We start from the raw sequence: 19,189 nt of genomic DNA on the forward strand, positions 1-19,189 counted from the left end.
TGCCTTTAATACCAGCACTCAGGAGGTAGAGGCAGGCAGATCTCCAGGAGTTTAAGGCGAGCCTGGGCTACAGAGTTAGTTCCAGGACAGCCAAGGCTACAAAGAAACCCTGTCTCAGGAAAAAATAAAGTGTTCAATGTCTGAGCACATGGAGGCCGTTCTCATTCAAACTACCTCAGTGGCTATCGTGCTGCTGGTCTGTAAGCCTGTCCTAGAGACTGACTCCCAGTCCTTTCCCCAGTCTTGGTTGCCTTGACACTTGGATGGAGGCCGATGGCCCTGCAAAAACTAGGCCAAGTCTGAAAAACAAAATAGCAGGGTCAAGGATTACAGGAAAGAGAGAACACAAGCATGGCGGTATGGCCAGCATGGTGGTCTGTGTCTGTCACCCCAGCACTTAGAAGACTGGGGCAGGAGAATCACCTTGTGTTTGAGACTAGGCCCAGATAGCATTCCAGCTGGTCCTACTGGCAAAGGAAAGCAAAGGAACCTGAAGGTGTCATCAGGAAGAGAACCCAGGTAATGGGGACCCAAGTCTACATCTTTACAATTCCCCTGCAACTCCTGCTACCTTCTCCCAATATATCACAGACTGATCTCTTTTATAAAGCTTTTTTTTTATTTTTTGGAGACAGGGTCACAATATGTCACCAAGGCTGGCCTTGAATTCACAGTCTTCCTGCCTCTGCCTCCCATGTGCCAAGGTTATAGGTGTGCTCTACCCCACCCAGTTAAATTTTATTTTAAATTCTAATAAGGATCTAGTAAGGAAATATAAAGTGCTTGGATTTAGAGTTAGGGATTGGGAAGAGAGCAAAATTCCCTCTGAGATCACACATTCAAGAACTTTTAGTTCCTCAGAGATGAAAGAGGGTATGTCATTTTAAAAAAATAGTAAATAAAAGTCTCTTCAGGGTCTGTCCATGAACTCATAATCATTCAGTCTGTCTCCCAAGTGCTGAGATTACAAATATTCACCAACAAGCCTGGCTCTCAATGTAATTACTTTCTGGATGAACATGATCCTTGCACTACCAGCCATGATGTATAATCACAGTGATAGAGCCATCACAAAAGCAGGCCGACCAGCGGAGTGGAGAACAAGTCCATTTCAATGGAGTGATACAGCAGCGGACGGGAGTTCTGGGTTCTGCACCAGGAACAAAGCAGCTCTCTGCTCCTCTGGAATTGTCTCCAGCAAATGTCGGGCAAAGGCCTGCTCCATCTGTATGGGAAGGAATGAGGACCAGACCTAATGAGCAGTGCAGGGACATCACTACCCGGAGCCCCTCCCCTCAGGAAAAATTCTTTTGAGACAAACCAACATGGGTCTCTTCCTGGAGTGGAACTCACCCTCACTGTGATAAGATTCTCCTGGGTGTGCTTAGAGTCAGGCTTCTCCTCCCAGAAATGCAGTGAGGCCTGGAACTTGGGTGGGGGGCCCTGGCCCTGGTAATACTGGGCCAAGTCTGAAAGAAAGAGGGTCAAGGATTGGAGAAAGAAAGAGGAAGACACTCATGGCAGCATGGCCAGGCATGGTGGTGTATGCCTGTAACCCCCGCACTCAGGCTGGGGCAGAAGAGTTACCATGTGTTTGAAGTGGCCCTGTCTATTTAGTGAGTTCCAGACCACCTGGAGTGGTGGGAGGACTTCTCTCAAAAACAAAAACAAAAAACAAAAACCAATATATGGAGAGGACCATGAGTAAAGTGAAGCTGTGGGATGCCGGAGGCAGATAAAGCTGGGAATGGGCTAACATGGACACCGAGGCACGGGCAGAAGCCATGGGATAGAGATGCTGGGAACAAAGCTCTCTCTCTCTCTCTCCTCCCTTATGCTGGAGGAAGGGCACCTTGGCATCCTCAGAAGCAGCAGCCCTGGCTACCAACCTCTGTTGTTTGTTTAGACTCTCCCAACACCAGGGTACATGAGCCCAGGGACATCTACATCTATCCTCTATGCTCCTCACTCTGCTCCTGTGCTCAGTCTGAGGCTGTACCTAGAATTTCAAGAGTGGACAGAAGGAAGGGACAGTCTGGGACATGCCTACAGTGTGGTAGAGATGGTGGCGTGGGGCAAGTGTGTGGAACATGGCTTGGCTCTTCCACAGAGTTGTGTGTTCCCATGTGTGTAGAGATGGTAACAAGGCTTAAATCTGTGTTAACTCACTTGTACACATTCACATAACCATGTTTCAGTGCTACAGTGCTTCCCAAGAGTAACAACACGCTTGTGCTGAACTCCAGCTGAAGCTCATCTACCCCCACCTTGGCTAGGGAAATGCTGCCAGAGCTAAACATATGGCTACACGGAATGTGCACCACACAAGTGCAGGGGCCCCATGCACAGGATGTAGTGACAATCTGCGGGTGGACAGGGCAGTGGGAGAACCCAGGTCAGGCCCAGGACTAGTGAGAAAGGGGTAGGTGCTAAGACGCCCAGCTAGGACACCCTTACCTCTATAGAAGTAGTTGGTGCTGAAGAGCTCCACACACTTATTGCTGGGCAGCAGATGTGGACCAGGCCCAGGTGGGGCCTTAGGTGCATTCCAGGAGATGGGGATGGGACAGAGGCGCTGAACAAAGAGGCCTCTGGAATTGCTGGCCACCAGGATCCCTCTCTCGAGCTGACTCAGCAGGCGCTGGATAGGCTCCAGTGGATCAGGTTTGGGAAAGGTCACCTGCAGCATCTCACTCTCCGAGAGTAAGGGCTCAGCCACAAGGCGACAGTCTAGGTTTGTCACCCGGACCTCACCCACCACATTCCCATTGTAGATGAAGGTGAGCAGCAGCGAGTAGTCTGGGGACAGAAAAGTCTAGCTTTACTAGGTGCAGCAGGAGCCTGAAGGCTGAGAAGAGGCCTTCTTCCATGGTGCATGAGGTTCTGTGTGGTCCAGTGTCCCCGTTTTGATAATGGGAAAACTGAGGTCCAAAGCAGGAATCCAAGCAAGCACTGGGAAAGACAAGGTTGCAGGGCTCAGGCAGCTCCTTCTGAGTTAGAGAAGATACCTTTGGGCTGATAATGCGGCTCTTTTTTTTTTTTTTTTTTTTTTTTGGTTTTTCGAGACAGGGTTTCTCTGTGTAGCTTTGAGCCTTTCCTGGGACTCACTTGGTAGTCCAGGCTGGCCTCGAACTCACAGAGATCCGCCTGGCTCTGCCTCCCAAGTGCTGGGATTAAAGGCGAGTGCCACCACTGCCCGGGTAATGTGGCTCTTTTAAAAGAATGGTTGCCTACCATGCACAAAGCCCTGGGTTCAATCCCCAGCACTGCATAAGCCCTTAGACCTGACGTGGCAGCACACATCTGTAAGCCCATCACTCAGGAGGATCAGGGACTCAGGTCATCTTAACCTGCACAGTGAGTCTGAGGTCAATCTGGGCAATGTGAGACTGTCTCCAAAAAAAAAGGAAGGAAGGAAGGGAGGGAGGGAGGGAGGGAGGGAGGGAGGGAGGGAGGGAGGAAGGAAGGAAGGGAGGAAGGAAGGAAGGAAGGAAGGAACAAAGAAACAAAAGAAAAGGTGTCCCCTTCTCCATGTGCATGCCTTCCTGCAAACAGGGTTTTCTGGCAAAGCTTTCCTGTCACTGAAGGGGTCCCTCCTATCAGAGCTTAACACTCATGGCTGTGCAGTTTAAGCAAAGGTCTCAGAGACTGGACTTTTCTGGACAATAAAGAAATAAACATCACACTAGGTGGTGGTGGAGGTGCATGCCTTTAATCCCAGTACTCAGGAGGCAGAGGCAGGCAGATCCCTGTGAATTTGAGGCCAGCCTGGTCTACAGAGTGAGTTCCAGGCCAGACAGAGATACACAGAGAAACCCTGTCAAACACCAAAAAGAAAAAAGAAAAACAAATGTCTCAGTGTAGCTCTCCAAGGAACAGAGTATTTAAGGTGTTTTGTGTATTTCCCTGAGGGAGAAAAAAGCTCTGAGTATGATCAGCCTGCCACATGGAATACTCAGTTCATACAAGTGTTGTCTCTAGGATAAAGTGGACCCAGTTTGTTGTGAGCACTAGCTGAGCAGACAATGTAGGCGAGGTCAGAGGAAGCAGACCTGGCAGGAAGGGGAGAGGGAAGGGTCAGAGAGGCCAAGCACCTGAGTTCAGAGGAAGCTGATGCTCCATGAACACTGGGTCCTCTTGAATGGAGGCTTCCTCTTGAATGCAGGCACCTGGAGGAGAGGCAAAGACTCTGGTCACTCAGAGTGGGACCCAAGAGCCTGAGACAGAAGGTGGGGCAGAGACAGAGGCAGGAGAGACAGTACCTTCCTCTGGCTCTGGGCTGCCCCCGCTGCTGCTGCTGCTGCTGCTGCTGCCGCCGCCTCTGCAGTCAACGATGCTGCTTCCACCACAGCCACTGTCTGAGTGGTTTACAATCCAGTTGGTCCTCCCTTTCTCCTATAGATACAACATCTATCACTGGCACACCTCTTCCTTTGATTACTATCCCGCTCTCCGGCCTCCTGTTCCCCTTCCCAGCACTCACTTTATCAAAGGAGTCTTGAAGACAAGAATAAGTGAGCATCAAGTTCTTCTATTGTAGTTGTTTTTTGTTTTTAAGATTTAGTTTTTATGTACACCAGGGTTTTCCCTGCAAATATGTCTGTGTGAAGGTGCCAGATCCACCAGAAATGGAATTACAGACAGTTGTGAACTGCTAGGTGGGTGCTGGGAATTGAACTCAGGTCTTTTGGAAGAGCGGCCAGGGCTCTTAACTGCAGAGCATCACTCCAGCCCCAACTGTCAGGTTCTTGATAACGTCTTATTTATTACCTTACTTTCTTCCCTCTCCGGTGACACAGACCTGATGCATCGCTTTGATGGTGATTTCTGGACTCTTGGTTGGGCTGCAGAAATGTTGCAGGTAGAGAAAAGTTAGAGCCTTTTACAGAGAAAGATGGTGGTGGTGGGGACCCAAAGCAACAAAAGCTGGGCAGGACCAGGGAGCCAGCAAGGCCTGCCAGCCCACAGATGGCTCTTCTCTCCAGCCTTCCTGGTCAATCTGCCCATTCCAGGAGCAGCTGGGCAGGGACCACTCACCAGGGAGGGTTCCTGGTGGCAGTATCCGATACACTTTGTAGGGTTCAGCAACATCCATACGGCCTCTCTCAGGAACCTCTTCAAATTCAGAACTCTTGTTGAGGGCACAGCGCAGGCGAGTCTTCCAGACAGCAGCATTTCCTAGTTCCCCTTCCTTAGTCTTTTCCTTATACAGTGCCCAAGCCTAGCAAGAGATTAAGTGAAGAAGAGACAGAGTATTACATCCTCCACCTGTCCCTCCCAATGGAGGACTGCACAGGTATGTGGCCCGTGCAATTGCACAGGCCTTGAGCTCCGATGAGCCTGCACTGGTTTGTATTCCATTATTGCCAGCATGAAATTCTTAGTCATTTTTGACTGTGGCTCTGCAGCTGTGGTTCTACTTTCCAGTACTCCCTTTACCCAAACCCAGACAAAAGCCTTTGGGTATAAACACCAGTGCAGACACCATCCTCTACTTGAGGGGATGGTGGCTTCAGGCCCTCTCACCTTGAATAGGGCAGCATCCTGGTCCTCACGGAAGTCTTGCTTGCCTGCATGCTTCCAGGGAATCCGGAACATGGTCTTGTCTGCATCATCCCAGCACACCCCTGGGAACTGCCCACTTTCCAGTTGCTCTATTATCCAACTCCGGAGCTTTCGGGTGCTACGTGGTTTGCCTGAGGCCATCCTAGGAAGAGAAGCAGGATACACAGAACTATTTTTCCAGTTGGAGACAGGATCTCACTATGTCATCCTGGCTGGCCTGGGACTAATCATATAGATCAGGCTGGACTTAAACAGAGATCCACCTGCCTCTGAAGTGCTGGGATCAAAGGTGTGTGCGGCCATGCCCAGGAGAACCAACTATTTGGAAGTACTTGCTAAATTTGATCACTGGGGCAGCTTCCTGCAAAAGCCCTTCTCCTTTCTTTTCTCTCTTGAAACATCCTGAGGTAGAATCTGTTTTTCAATATTCCAAGTTATTACACGTGGAAGGAAACCTTGGTCTTAAGTTGAGGTGTTTGAGAAATGTGTATTTTAGAGGATTCCCGTAATGACCTGCTCCTGGTGACAGGCTGTATAGATCCCGTGCATCCAAAGAGGCAACATTTGCCTTGAAGGCATCTCCCCAATCTACTTGCCCCTTCACCCCCATCCCTTCTCCCTGTGCTCCAGGGGTAGGTGAGGCAGATAGCTGGGGGAAAGGGTGGAGTTGAAGCAGAAGTGGGCAGGGCCAGAGGCAAGAAAACAAAGGTCACCTGAGGCTGAGCCAAGAGCCTTCCTTCCTCCTGTCCTGTGTACAGGGCCCAGTACCCGTCTCTCAGGTCACATCTATTTTCTGACCCACAAGCCTTCTGCTCTGGTTCTCCCTCTAGCATAGGTCCCTGGGGCCCTCACCATCCTCATCTTACTGCCCTTCCAACTGGTTCCCCTCTAGAGCTGCTCTTACCTGAGCGGCCGGCCGAGGAGGTCCCACAGTCAGCTTGTTCTAGGCTGTTTCTGATCTCTCCTCCCCTTTCTACAGTTCCCACCCTAAGTTTCAGTTCTCCTGCTGGGAGGTGCGGTTCCTAGAAATCACGTGGTCTGGGTTGCAGGGCAAGCGCTCGCCACCAGAGGGAAGCAGATCTGAGAATGTGTCAGCAACAGAGCAGGCTTTGGGCCTGGGGGGTCTGGCCAGACTCCTTCCTCCCAGATTGGACTCCCTTGAACCTGAGACACTGCTGCCTCTCAGAAGGCTGGTCTCCGGATCTGACCTGGAGACTCTTTTGTGTTCCCCAAGTGTCTGCTTGCTACATTCTAGGTGATCTCACACAGCAGCTGAGTTAAGTGAAGTGGGAAAAGGAAGCAGAGAAGCCGACACCAGATGATGAGATGTGGAGGGTCTCTCTTGTCCATCCATCCACAGCACTTCATTTCTTCTAGCCAGGAGTCCGGGAGGGGAAAGTGGGCTGCTGAAGGCCCTTCCAACAAGATTCTGTTCACCCACCCCCTCCCCTTCCCCAAGGCCCCTAGATGGTGAGGCCAGGAAGAAGGACCACCAAGAAGCCTAGGCCATAAGATGCCTCTTTATTGGTGCCAGAAGGAGCTGCTGCTGAGGCCACGGTGGTGAAGCCTCATCAGGACCCTTGCCCTCAGCTACTTCCTCCTGCGGGCAATACTCTGTCCCAAGGGAACCTCTTCTGTCAGCTTCTGCAAAGGAGAGGAGAAACAGGCTGTGACAGGTGATTCTGGAAGGTAAGGGCAGAGGGGCAGCTGGTGTTGACAGCGTTACCTGTAACAATCGAGCCTGATAGGCAGGAAGATCCTCTCCATCCATTGGTTCGGGATGCACATGGAGGTAGCGTGTAGTGGCTGTCTCCAGTTCCTCCACTTCGTACAGGGTGGCTGGGTCCAACGAATGGGCATTGATGAGGCTCACAAGGTACTCTTTGTAGTGTGCCCTGGGAGAGGAGGAAGCAGAACGTTTACTCCTCCGTTGTTAAGAGTGTGACACTATTAACTGTGTGAGGGTAACACCTTGCTGGGCTTGGCCATTTCTCCTTTTTCAATGGTGTGTCATGTTGTAAGCACCCATACTCACGTCACAGAGGACACAGGCGGGTCAGAGGACCACTGGTGAGTTGGTTTTCTCCTGTTACCATGTGGGTTTCGGGGGCAGAACTCCGGTCCCTATGCCCGGCACTAAGCACTTTTACCACCTCCGGCACTAAGCACTTTTACCACCCCACACACAGTTGTCTCAGCGGATCACAGTGGGATTTGTTTGTTCGTTTGTTTTTGGAGACCGGGTTTCTCTGTGACCTAGCCTTGGCTGTCCTGGACACACTGGGATTCTTACATGAACAAGACTATAGCTCCTCTGCCTGCTCTACTTGCAGGGAGTGTCCACCAGTCTCTCTAAGCTGCCTGCTGTTACACATCCACACCCTTGTCCAGGGGGCCCCTCCCTCTGTCCCTTCCTCCTGAAGGACCAACAGAGACCCCGTCTTCCTGCCTGGGCAGCCTAGTCCTCATCCCCATGCCTTGCTCTGGCAGGCATTCACTGGCAGAGGCCAGCCTAGCCCTCATCTCCATGCCATGCTCCATGCTCTGGCAGGCACTCACTGGCAGAGGCCAGCCTAGCCCTCATCCCCATGCCATGCTCCATGCTCTGGCAGGCACTCACTGGCAGAGGCCGGCATAGCCAGCTGGAGTCTCCTTGCCGCAGGCCTCATCCCTGAACCCATTGGGAACCTCTTTTTGCTCCATCACTCGGCAGCCACCTAAGAGGAAGGAAGGAAGGAACGGGTCCATGTTGGGAGGGCCTCTGAGTCCAGGAACCTGCTTGTCAGTAGTGGTTATGTCACACTTTGGAGAAGGGTTCGGAGCCAGAGAGACTTGGGAATGGGTGGAGGCCTGGCTGCCTCACTTCTATCACAGTGGCTTATGACCCATAATCACATGCTCTTTTATGGAGGAGGGAAGTCGAGCCTAGGGTCTCACTGCATGGTTTCGGCTGGCCTTTCACATGCACTTAAAACTGCTCTCCTAGTTGTTATTTAGCTGCTACACAGTCAACTTAATCTCTGGAGTCTTGTTTTTTGGAGACAGGGTTACCTTATGCAGCCCTGGCTGTCATGGAACTCTCTACAGACTAGGCTGGCCTGAAACTCACAGAGATCCTCCTGCCTCCATTGCTGGTATTAAAGACATGTACCACCAACCAGCAAGGAATAGTATTTAGAAAAAAAGAACAAACAAATGGAAATGTGAGGCAGCAATGTAGAGTGTGTTCAAGGAGCCTAGAGCAAAGCATCATGGGAGGGGTGAAGGGTGAGGTTAGGAAGGAGGCTGGGGACTGTTTAAGGTTGGTGGTCATTTTCAGCATCTTCGTTGGGACCTTGAGAGAGTTGAGAGCCAAGGAGGGTTTTGAACCCAGGAGTGAAATGACCAGATTGCGGTTGAGGAGCTCTGTGTTGAGAACAGGCTAAAGGCAGACCAGAGTGGGAACAGGGCAACGTGAAAAGAACCAAGCAGAGATCTGTGCTGATGATGGCGTCAACGTGGTGATGGCGGAACGGGCAGAACAGATGCAGCGTTTCTGAGAACTATAGGACCTTTCTTGGCCCAAGCTCCTAATGTGTCAGACACTCTAGGATCAGCAAAGGTCAGTGTGAGACAGTGGCAGACTCTTGTGGGGAAATGCAAAGCAGAAGCAAGCTTTATTAGAATTCTAGAAAGGGGGACGGAGAGATGGCTCAGAGGCTAAGAGGATGTGTTGCTCTTCTAGAGGACCCACATGGCAGCTCATAACTTTTGTGTAATTCCAGTTCCAAATAAACTGAGGTCCTCTTCTGGACTCCGTGGATCCCAGGCCCTCACGTGGTACAGAGACGCATGTGGGCAAAAATACCTATACACATAATAAAATTATAAAATATTTTTTAAAGTTACAGAAATTGAGAAGTGAGAGGCACTCCCAAGAGTGGGCAGGGATTCTAAGGGAGGAAAAAGCCACTGAATTTCTTTGTCTAGGACTTTTCTAGGACTGTAGCAGAAACTGGACAAAGGTTGAGCCAATTGCTTGAGATTGGTTAGCTCTCAGGGATATCAGCGAGCTGGCCAATGGAGAATCCACGTGCTCTGTGTGTCTTCATGACCCAGTATGGAGATGATATGGAGATGATAAAGGGTTGCCCACCCAGTCAGGGGTGTTTGGAAGACCTCTCTGTCTGATTTGTACTTGATCAGTTGGTCACTGTGAGACCGTGACTGTCCATTGCAGTTCGTCATCTGGTTAGCGTTACTACCCTCCAACCTAGTGTCCCAGGTGCTGTTCAACTACACCGAGCACGCTGTTCTCACACTTACAGAGCCAGCTTGTGGCTTTGCTACAGCAGCGCCACCTCCATCACAGCCACCGAGATACAGCTCCAGTCTTTCTTGACTGCCCTGTGTTTAGCTCCTTGTCTTTGGAGTGGTCTAAGGTAGTCTCCTAAGCAGAAGCTTGTTAGATGAAAGTAACTTACTTGCAATTATGAATGTTAGACTAGCCGCCTTAGAAGCAAGGATACCAAGTGCCTTGCACACAATCCACAAGGGCTTTGTGGAGAAGCTGGGCTGCAAACATTGGCCCAGAACCCATTCCCTCCCCTTACCGTTTTAGTTTGGTTATTTCACACCCAGTTACCAGCCTTTTTTTTTATTCATTCTCCTCAGTGCTCCAGACTGACAGTTTAACCTAGCTTCTGTTCTCACTGCAACATGTGTGAGCATGTTACATTTCCCGCAGGAATCAGATCATACACACAGAGACCCATGTTTCTATCTTTACTTATTTTGTAAGTGTTGCAGGGGTGCACATGTACCAAGGTGCAGGCATGTGTGGAGGTCTGAGGATGATTTGTGGGGTTGGTTCTCTCCTTCTACCATGTAGATCCAGGGGCCAAACTCTCAAAGCGCCAGATTGGCAGCAGATGCCTTTGCCCACTAAGCAATCTCACCACCAACACCTCTTAAAAATTTTTTTTTTTTTGAAAAAGGGTCTCACTTTGTATGTACGTCAGGCTGGTCTGGAATTCAGAGATCTGCCTGCCTCTGCCTCCTGAGTTCTGGGACTAAAGGTACACCACCATGTCCATCGCTCAAAGGCTCTTCTGTGACAAAAGCCACTTGGCTGAGATGTGGGGTACAAGAGAAAAATGGAAGGCAAAGGTGTACTTCAGAACAGACACAAAGAAGACTGAAGGCACAAGCAGCACCTCGCTGTGTTTACTCCCGGCTTCCTGAGGATGAGGGACAGACTGGAGGAAGAACAACGGTCCTAGGAGGCAGGAAAGCACAGTGGGGTCTGGCAAGGCCCTGATCACGGGGCAGACGAGTCTCTGGAGGCTGGAGCTGTGGCAAGAAGGGAAGAGAGTCTGGTGTTACGTGCAGGAATGGGGACGCTGACAGTGGGTGTTAGAGAGGCTGTGAAGGAAAAGCTTCCCCAAGCAGTGGAAGAGGCTCAGTCTCTACAAGCACTCAAGGTTCAGTCAACAGCTGTTAGAACATGACTACCTTTTCCTTTTCCTTTTTCTTTCTTTCTTTTTTTTTTTCTTTCACAACAAGGTTTCTCTGTGTATCCCTGGCTATCCTGGAACTCTCTGTGGACCAGGCTGGCCTAGAACTCACAGAGATCTACCTGCCTCTGCCTCCCAAATGCTGGGATTAAAGGTGTGCGCCACCACCACCTAGCATGAGTCCTTTGAAACCTCAAAGCCCACTGCCAAGTGACACAACTCATCCAGCAAGGCCAAACCTCCTAATCATTCCCAAACAGTTCCACTAAGTGAGGACACCAAGTATTCAATATATGTGCTAGACAGTGATAGCCCATGCCTTTAATACCAGCACTCAGGAGGTAGAGGCAGGCAGATCTCTGGGAGTTTAAGGCCAGCCTGGGCTACAGAGTTAGTTCCAGGACAGCCAGGTACACACAAAGAAACCCTGTCTCAGGAAAAAATAAAGTGTTCAATGTCTGAGCACATGGAGGCCGTTCTCATTCAAACTACCTCAGTGGCTATCGTGCTGCTGGTCTGTAAGCCTGTCCTAGAGACTGACTCCCAGTCCTTTCCCCAGTCTTGGTTGCCTGACACTTGGATGGAGGCCGATGGCCCTGCAAAAACTAGGCCAAGTCTGAAAAACAAAATAGCAGGGTCAAGGATTACAGGAAAGAGAGAACACAAGCATGGCGGTATGGCCAGCATGGTGGTCTGTGTCTGTCACCCCAGCACTTAGAAGACTGGGGCAGGAGAATCACCTTGTGTTTGAGACTAGGCCCAGATAGCATTCCAGCTGGTCCTACTGGCAAAGGAAAGCAAAGGAACCTGAAGGTGTCATTAGGAAGAGAACCCAGGTAATGGGTACCCAAGTCTACATCTTTACAATTCCCCTGCAACTCCTGCTACCTTCTCCCAATATATCACAGACTGATCTCTTTTATAAAGCTTTTTTTTTATTTTTTGGAGGCAGGGTCACAATATGTCACCAAGGCTGGCCTTGAATTCACAGTCTTCCTGCCTCTGCCTCCCATGTGCCAAGGTTATAGGTGTGCTCTACCCCACCCAGTTAAATTTTACTTTAAATTCTAATAAGGATCTAGTAAGGAAATATAAAGTGCTTGGATTTAGAGTTAGGGATTGGGAAGAGAGCAAAATTCCCTCTGAGATCACACATTCAAGAACTTTTAGTTCCTCAGAGATGAAAGAGGGTATGTCGTTTTAAAAAAATAGTAAATAAAAGTCTCTTCAGGGTCTGTCCATGAACTCATAATCATTCAGTCTGTCTCCCAAGTGCTGAGATTACAAATATTCACCAACAAGCCTGGCTCTCAATGTAATTACTTTCTGGATGAACATGATCCTTGCACTACCAGCCATGATGTATAATCACAGTGATAGAGCCATCACAAAAGCAGGCCGACCAGCGGAGTGGAGAACAAGTCCATTTCAATGGAGTGATACAGCAGCGGACGGGAGTTCTGGGTTCTGCACCAGGAACAAAGCAGCTCTCTGCTCCTCTGGAATTGTCTCCAGCAAATGTCGGGCAAAGGCCTGCTCCATCTGTATGGGAAGGAATGAGGACCAGACCTAATGAGCAGTGCAGGGACATCACTACCCGGAGCCCCTCCCCTCAGGAAAAATTCTTTTTTTTTTTTTTTTTTTTTTTTTAAAGATTTATTTATTTATTTATTAGGTATACAATGTTCTGCCTGCATGTTATCCCTGCAGGCCAGAAGAGGGAGCCAGATCTCATACTAGATGGTTGTGAGCTACCATGTGGTTGCTGGGAATTGAACTCAGGACCTCTGGAAGAACAGCCAGTGCTCTTAACCTCTGAGCCATCTCTCCAGCCCTTTAAGATTTTTTTTTTTTTTTTTTTTTTGGTTTTTCGAGACAGAGTTTCTCTGTGTAGCTTTGCGCCTTTCCTGGAACTCACTTGGTAGCCCAGGCTGGCCTCGAACTCAGAGATCCGCCTGGCTCTGCCTCCCGAGTGCTGGGATTAAAGGCGTGCGCCACCGCCGCCGCCGCGAAATGTAAGTGGACTCTTTTTTTTTTTTTTTTTTTTTTTTTTGGTTTTTTGAGACAGGGTTTCTCTGTGTAGCTTTGCGCCTTTCCTGGAACTCACTTGGTAGCCCAGGCTGGCCTCGAACTCACAGAGATCCACCTGGCTCTGCCTCCCGAGTGCTGGGATTAAAGGCGTGCGCCACCACCGCCCGAAAAATTCTTTTGAGACAAACCAACATGGGTCTCTTCCTGGAGTGGAACTCACCCTCACTGTGATAAGATTCTCCTGGGTGTGCTTAGAGTCAGGCTTCTCCTCCCAGAAATTCAGTGAAGCCTGGAACTTGGGTGGGGGGCCTTGGCCCTGGTAATACTGGGCCAAGTCTGAAAGAAAGAGGGTCAAGGATTGGAAGAAAGAAAGAGGAAGACACTCATGGCAGCATGGCCAGGCATGGTGGTGTATGCCTGTAACCCCCGCACTCAGGCTGGGGCAGAAGAGTTACCATGTGTTTGAAGTGGCCCTGTCTACTTAGTGAGTTCCAGGACACCTGGAGTGGTGTGAGGACTTCTCTCAAAAACAAAAACAAAAAACAAAAACCAGTATATGGAGAGGACCATGAGTAAAGTGAAGCTGTGGGATGCCGGAGGCAGATAAAGCTGGGAATGGGCTAACATGGACACCGAGGCACGGGCAGAAGCCATGGGATAGAGATACTGGGAACGAAGCTCTCTCTCTCTCCTCCCTTATGCTGGAGGAAGGGCACCTTGGCATCCTCAGAAGCAGCAGCCCTGGCTACCAACCTCTGCTGTTTGCTTAGACTCTCCCAACACCAGGGTACATGAGCCCAGGGACATCTACATCTATCCTCTATGCTCCTCACTCTGCTCCTGTGCTCAGTCTGAGGCTGTACCTAGAATTTCAAGAGTGGACAGAAGGAAGGGACAGTCTGGGACATGCCTACAGTGTGGTAGAGATGGTGGCGTGGGGCAAGTGTGTGGAACATGGCTTGACTCTTTCACAGAGTTGTGTGTTCCCATGTGTGTAGAGATGGTAACAAGGCTTAAATCTGTGTTAACTCACTTGTACACATTCACATAACCATGTTTCAGTGCTACAGTGCTTCCCAAGAGTAACAACACGCTTGTGCTGAACTCCAGCTGAAGCTCATCTACCCCCACCTTGGCTAGGGAAATGCTGCCAGAGCTAAACATATGGCTACACGGAATGTGCACCACACAAGTGCAGGGGCCCCATGCACAGGATGTAGTGATAATCTGCGGGTGGACAGGGCAGTGGGAGAACCCAGGTCAGGCCCAGGACTAGTGAGAAAGGGGTAGGTGCTAAGACGCCCAGCTAGGACACCCTTACCTCTATAGAAGTAGTTGGTGCTGAAGAGCTCCACACACTTATTGCTGGGCAGCAGATGTGGACCAGGCCCAGGTGGGGCCTTAGGTGCATTCCAGGAGATGGGGATGGGACAGAGGCGCTGAACAAAGAGGCCTCTGGAATTGCTGGCCACCAGGATCCCTCTCTCGAGCTGACTCAGCAGGCGCTGGATAGGCTCCAGTGGATCAGGTTTGGGAAAGGTCACCTGCAGCATCTCACTCTCCGAGAGAAAGGGCTCAGCCACAAGGCGACAGTCTAGGTTTGTCACCCGGACCTCACCCACCACATTCCCATTGTAGATGAAGGTGAGCAGCAGCGAGTAGTCTGGGGACAGAAAAGTCTAGCTTTACTAGGTGCAGCAGGAGCCTGAAGGCTGAGAAGAGGCCTTCTTCCATGGTGCATGAGGTTCTGTGTGGTCCAGTGTCCCCGTTTTGATAATGGGAAAACTGAGGTCCAAAGCAGGAATCCAAGCAAGCACTGGGAAAGACAAGGTTGCAGGGCTCAGGCAGCTCCTTCTGAGTTAGAGAAGGTACCTTTGGGCTGATAATGCGGCTCTTTTGAAAGAATGGTTGCCTACCACGCACAAAGCCCTGGGTTCAATCCCCAGCACTGCATAAGCCCTTAGACCTGACGTGGCAGCACACATCTGTAAGCCCATCACTCAGGAGGATCAGGGACTCAGGTCATCTTAACCTGCACAGTGAGTCTGAGGTCAGTCTGGGCAATGTGAGACTGTCTCCAAAAAAAAAAAAAAAGGAAGGAAGGAAGGGAGGGAGGGAAGGAGGAAGGAAGGAAGGAAGGAACAAAGAAACAAAAGAAAAGGTGTCCCCTTCTCCATGTGCATGCCTTCCTGCAAACAGGGTTTTCTGGCAAAGCTTTCCTGTCACTGAGGGGGTCCCTCCTATCAGAGCTTAACACTCATGGCTGTGAAGTTTAAGCGAAGGTCTCAGAGACTGGACTTTTTTGGACAATAAAGAAATAAACATCACACTAGGTGGTGATGGAGGTGCATGCCTTTAATCCCAGTACTCAGGAGGCAGAGGCAGGCAGATCCCTGTGAATTTGAGGCCAGCCTGGTCTACAGAGTGAGTTCCAGGCCAGACAGAGATACACAGAGAAACCCTGTCAAACACCAAAAAGAAAAAGGAAAAACAAATATCTCAGTGTAGTTCTCCAAGAAACAGAGTATTTAAGGTGTTTTGTGTTTTTTCCCTGAGGGAGAAAAAAGCTCTGCAGTATGATCAGCCTGCCACATGGAATACTCAGTTCATACAAGTGTTGTCTCTAGGATAAAGTGGACCCAGTTTGTTGTGAGCACTAGCTGAGCAGACAATGTAGGCGAGGTCAGAGGAAGCAGACCTGGCAGGAAGGGGAGAGGGAAGGGTCAGAGAGGCCAAGCACCTGAGTTCAGAGGAAGCTGATGCTCCATGAACACTGGGTCCTCTTGAATGGAGGCTTCCTCTTGAATGCAGGCACCTGGAGGAGAGGCAAAGACTCTGGTCACTCAGAGTGGGACCCAAGAGCCTGAGACAGAAGGTGGGGCAGAGACAGAGGCAGGAGAGACAGTACCTTTCTCTGGCTCTGGGCTGCCCCCGCTGCTGCTGCTGCTGCTGCTGCTGCCGCCACCGCCTCTGCAGTCAACGATGCTGCTTCCATCACAGCCACTGTCTGAGTGGTTTACAATCCAGTTGGTCCTCCCTTCCTCCTATAGATACAACATCTATCACTGGCACACCTCTTCCTTTGATTACTATCCCGCTCTCTGGCCTCCTGTTCCCCTTCCCAGCACTCACTTTATCAAAGGAGTCTTGAAGACAAGAATAAGTGAGCATCAAGTTCTTTGGTTGTTTTTTTTTCACCTGTCAGAATTGCTATGATCAAAAACACTAATAATGGAGCTGGAGAGATCGCTCAGAAGTTAAGAACACCGGCTGTTCTTCCAGAGGTCCTCAGTTCAATTCCCAGCAACCACATGGTGGCTCACAACCACTTGTAATGAGATCTGGCTCCCTCTTTTGGACTGCAGGGATACATGCACACAGAACACTGAATACATATTAAATAAATAATTAAATCTTTAAAAAAATATCAATGTATAAGGGTATCTGTACTGAAAAAAAAAAAAAACAAACAAACCCAAAACACTAATGACAGTCTATGTTGGAGAGGATGCAGAGCAAAGGGAACACTCCTCCACTGTTGGTGGGAGTGCAAACTTGTACAACCACTGTGGAAATCAGTATGGCAGTTTCTCAGAAAATTGGGAATCGATCTACCTCAAGACCCAGACATACCACTCTTTGGTATATACCCAAGGAATGCTCAATCATACCACAAAGATATATGTTCAACTATGTTCATAGCAGCACTATTCGTAATAGCCAGAACCTGGAAACAACCTGGATGCCCGTCAACTGAAGAATGGATTAAGAAAATGTGGTACATATACACAATGGAGTACTACTCAGCAGAGAAAAACAATGACAGCATGAAATTTGCAGGCAAATGGATGGAACTAGAAAACGTCATCCTGAGTGAGGTAACCCAAACCCAGAAGGACAAACATGGTATGTACTCACTCATAAGTGGATACTAGATATAAAACAAAGAACAATCAGACTGCAACCCACAGATCCAGGGAGGAAACATAGCAGGGGGGACCCTCGGATGACTATGGCTTATAATAAGTTTTGGTTTTACTCAATTACTGGGCAAGCTTCAGTGAAACATTTCTCTATTAGGATAAGAATTTGTACTGTAACAAGCTGATAACAGAAAAATAAAATAATTAAAAAAGGGACAAATACTATAAAATTGTATTACATGAAATATGTAGAATATACAAATTCATAGAAACAAAAAGATTAGACCTTATCTCAAGATGTAAAAGAAAGGAATATAAAGCAATAATTTCCTAAGTACAGAATCTCTGTTTTGTGTGATGGAAAACCCACCACAAATTGACTGTAGTATCAGAGCATAATATCATGAATGTAATAAATCAATACAATTATTGTAATTAATGAATGTCATATAGTTATTGAATGAAAAAAAAGATTTAGTTTTTATGTATACCGGCGTTTTGCCTGCATATATGTCTGTGTGAAGGTGCCAGATCCACTGGAAATGGAGTTACAGACAGTTGTGAACTGCCAGGTGGGTGCTGGGAATTGAACTCAGGTCTTTTGGAAGAGCGGCCAGGGCTCTTAACTGCAGAGCATCACTCCAGCCCCAACTGTAAGGTTCTTGATGGTGTCTTATTTATTACCTTACTTTCTTCCCTCTCCGGTGACACAGACCTGATGCATCGCTTTGATGGTGATTTCTGGACTCTTGGTTGGGCTGCAGAAATGTTGCAGGTAGAGGAAAGTTAGAGCCTTTTACAGAGAAAGATGGTGGTGGTGGGGACCCAAAGCAACAAAAAGCTGGGCAGGACCAGGGAGCCAGCAAGGCCCGCCAGCCCACAGATGGCTCTTCTCTCCAGCCTTCCTGGTCAATCTGCCCATTCCAGGAGCAGCTGGGCAGGGACCACTCACCAGGGAGGGTTCCTGGTGGCAGTATCCGATACACTTTGTAGGGTTCAGCAACATCCATACGGCCTCTCTCAGGAACCTCTTCAAATTCACAACTCTTGTTGAGGGCACAGCGCAGGCGAGTCTTCCAGACAGCAGCATTTCCTTCACTGGTGTATCCCTTATACAGTGCCCAAGCCTAGCAAGAGATTAAGTGAAGAAGAGACAGAGTATTACATCCTCCACCTGTCCCTCCCAATGGAGGACTGCACAGGTATGTGGCCTGGTTGAGCTCCGGTGAGCCTGCACTGGTTTGTATTCCATTATTGCCAGCATGAAATTCTTAGTCATTTTTGACTGTGGCTCTGCAGCTGTGGTTCTACTTTCCAGTACTCCCTTTACCCAAACCCAGACAAAAGCCTTTGGGTATAAACACCAGTGCAGACACCATCCTCTACTTGAGGGGATGGTGGCTTCAGGCCCTCTCACCTTGAATAGGGCAGCGTCCTGGTCCTCACGGAAGTCTTGCTTGCCTGCATGCTTCCAGGGAATCCGGAACATGGTCTTGTCTGCATCATCCCAGCACACCCCTGGGAACTGCCCACTTTCCAGTTGCTCTATTATCCAACTCCGGAGCTTTCGGGTGCTACGTGGTTTGCCTGAGGCCATCCTAGGAAGAGAAGCAGGATACACAGAACTATTTTTCCAGTTGGAGACAGGATCTCACTATGTCATCCTGGCTGGCCTGGGACTAATCATATAGATCAGGCTGGACTTAAACAGAGATCCACCTGCCTCTGGAGTGCTGGGATCAAAGGTGTGTGCGGCCATGCCCAGGAGAACCAACTATTTGGAAGTACTTGCTAAATTTGATCACTGGGGCAGCTTCCTGCAAAAGCCCTTCTCCTTTCTTTTCTCTCTTGAAACATCCTGAGGTAGAATCTGTTTTTCAATATTCCAAGTTATTACACGTGGAAGGAAACCTTGGTCTTAAGTTGAGGTGTTTGAGAAATGTGTATTTTAGAGGATTCCCGTAATGACCTGCTCCTGGTGACAGGCTGTATAGATCCCGTGCATCCAAAGAGGCAACATTTGCCTTGAAGGCATCTCCCCAATCTACTTGCCCCTTCACCCCCATCCCTTCTCCCTGTGCTCCAGGGGTAGGTGAGGCAGATAGCTGGGGGAAAGGGTGGAGTTGAAGCAGAAGTGGGCAGGGCCAGAGGCAAGAAAACAAAGGTCACCTGAGG

General features: G+C 49.3%; 2 protein-coding genes across 2 annotated transcripts; both read right to left on the reverse strand.

Annotated features, from left to right (window-relative positions):
• Positions 1-891: 891 nt before the first annotated feature.
• Positions 892-8,278, reverse strand: LOC131919992 (interferon regulatory factor 9-like). Its single transcript, XM_059274417.1, has 11 exons — positions 8,186-8,278; positions 7,292-7,460; positions 6,470-7,209; positions 5,527-5,707; positions 5,038-5,221; positions 4,771-4,844; positions 4,263-4,395; positions 4,095-4,169; positions 2,458-2,799; positions 1,354-1,469; positions 892-1,225 (listed from the first exon to the last, which is right to left on the reverse strand). The coding sequence occupies exons 4-11, from the start codon at positions 5,704-5,706 to the stop codon at positions 1,112-1,114; spliced, it is 1,218 nt and encodes a 405-aa protein (XP_059130400.1). The 5' UTR covers position 5,707; positions 6,470-7,209; positions 7,292-7,460; positions 8,186-8,278; the 3' UTR covers positions 892-1,111.
• A 3,990-nt stretch (positions 8,279-12,268) lies between these two features.
• On the reverse strand, positions 12,269-18,726 carry LOC131919415 (interferon regulatory factor 9-like). Its single transcript, XM_059273610.1, has 8 exons — positions 18,432-18,726; positions 17,967-18,141; positions 17,699-17,772; positions 15,986-16,135; positions 15,832-15,889; positions 14,413-14,754; positions 13,312-13,427; positions 12,269-12,602 (listed from the first exon to the last, which is right to left on the reverse strand). Exons 1-8 carry the CDS (start codon positions 18,609-18,611, stop codon positions 12,489-12,491), a joined length of 1,209 nt encoding a protein of 402 aa, XP_059129593.1. The 5' UTR covers positions 18,612-18,726; the 3' UTR covers positions 12,269-12,488.
• Positions 18,727-19,189: the final 463 nt, after the last annotated feature.

The sequence above is a fragment of the Peromyscus eremicus genome, chromosome 9, assembly GCF_949786415.1.
Source record: "Peromyscus eremicus chromosome 9, PerEre_H2_v1, whole genome shotgun sequence".
NCBI classification, from domain to species: Eukaryota; Metazoa; Chordata; class Mammalia; order Rodentia; family Cricetidae; genus Peromyscus; species Peromyscus eremicus.

What these genes read in the sequence shown, in the direction of transcription:
- LOC131919992 (XM_059274417.1), bottom strand. Translation starts at nt 5,706, where the DNA reads ATGGCCTCAGGCAAACCACGTAGCACCCGAAAGCTCCGGAGTTGGATA. An exon ending in GCCACCAGGAACCCTCCCTG is followed by an intron (nt 4,845 to 5,037) that starts GTGAGTGGTCCC and finishes ACATTTCTGCAG; the next exon opens with CCCAACCAAGAGTCCAGAAA. An exon ending in CGGAGAGGGAAGAAAGTAAG is followed by an intron (nt 4,396 to 4,770) that starts GTAATAAATAAG and finishes TTGTATCTATAG; the next exon opens with GAGAAAGGGAGGACCAACTG.
- LOC131919415 (XM_059273610.1), bottom strand. Translation starts at nt 18,611, where the DNA reads ATGGCCTCAGGCAAACCACGTAGCACCCGAAAGCTCCGGAGTTGGATA. An exon ending in CGGAGAGGGAAGAAAGTAAG is followed by an intron (nt 16,136 to 17,698) that starts GTAATAAATAAG and finishes TTGTATCTATAG; the next exon opens with GAGGAAGGGAGGACCAACTG. An exon ending in TCAGCTTCCTCTGAACTCAG is followed by an intron (nt 14,755 to 15,831) that starts GTGCTTGGCCTC and finishes TTCTGTCCCCAG; the next exon opens with ACTACTCGCTGCTGCTCACC.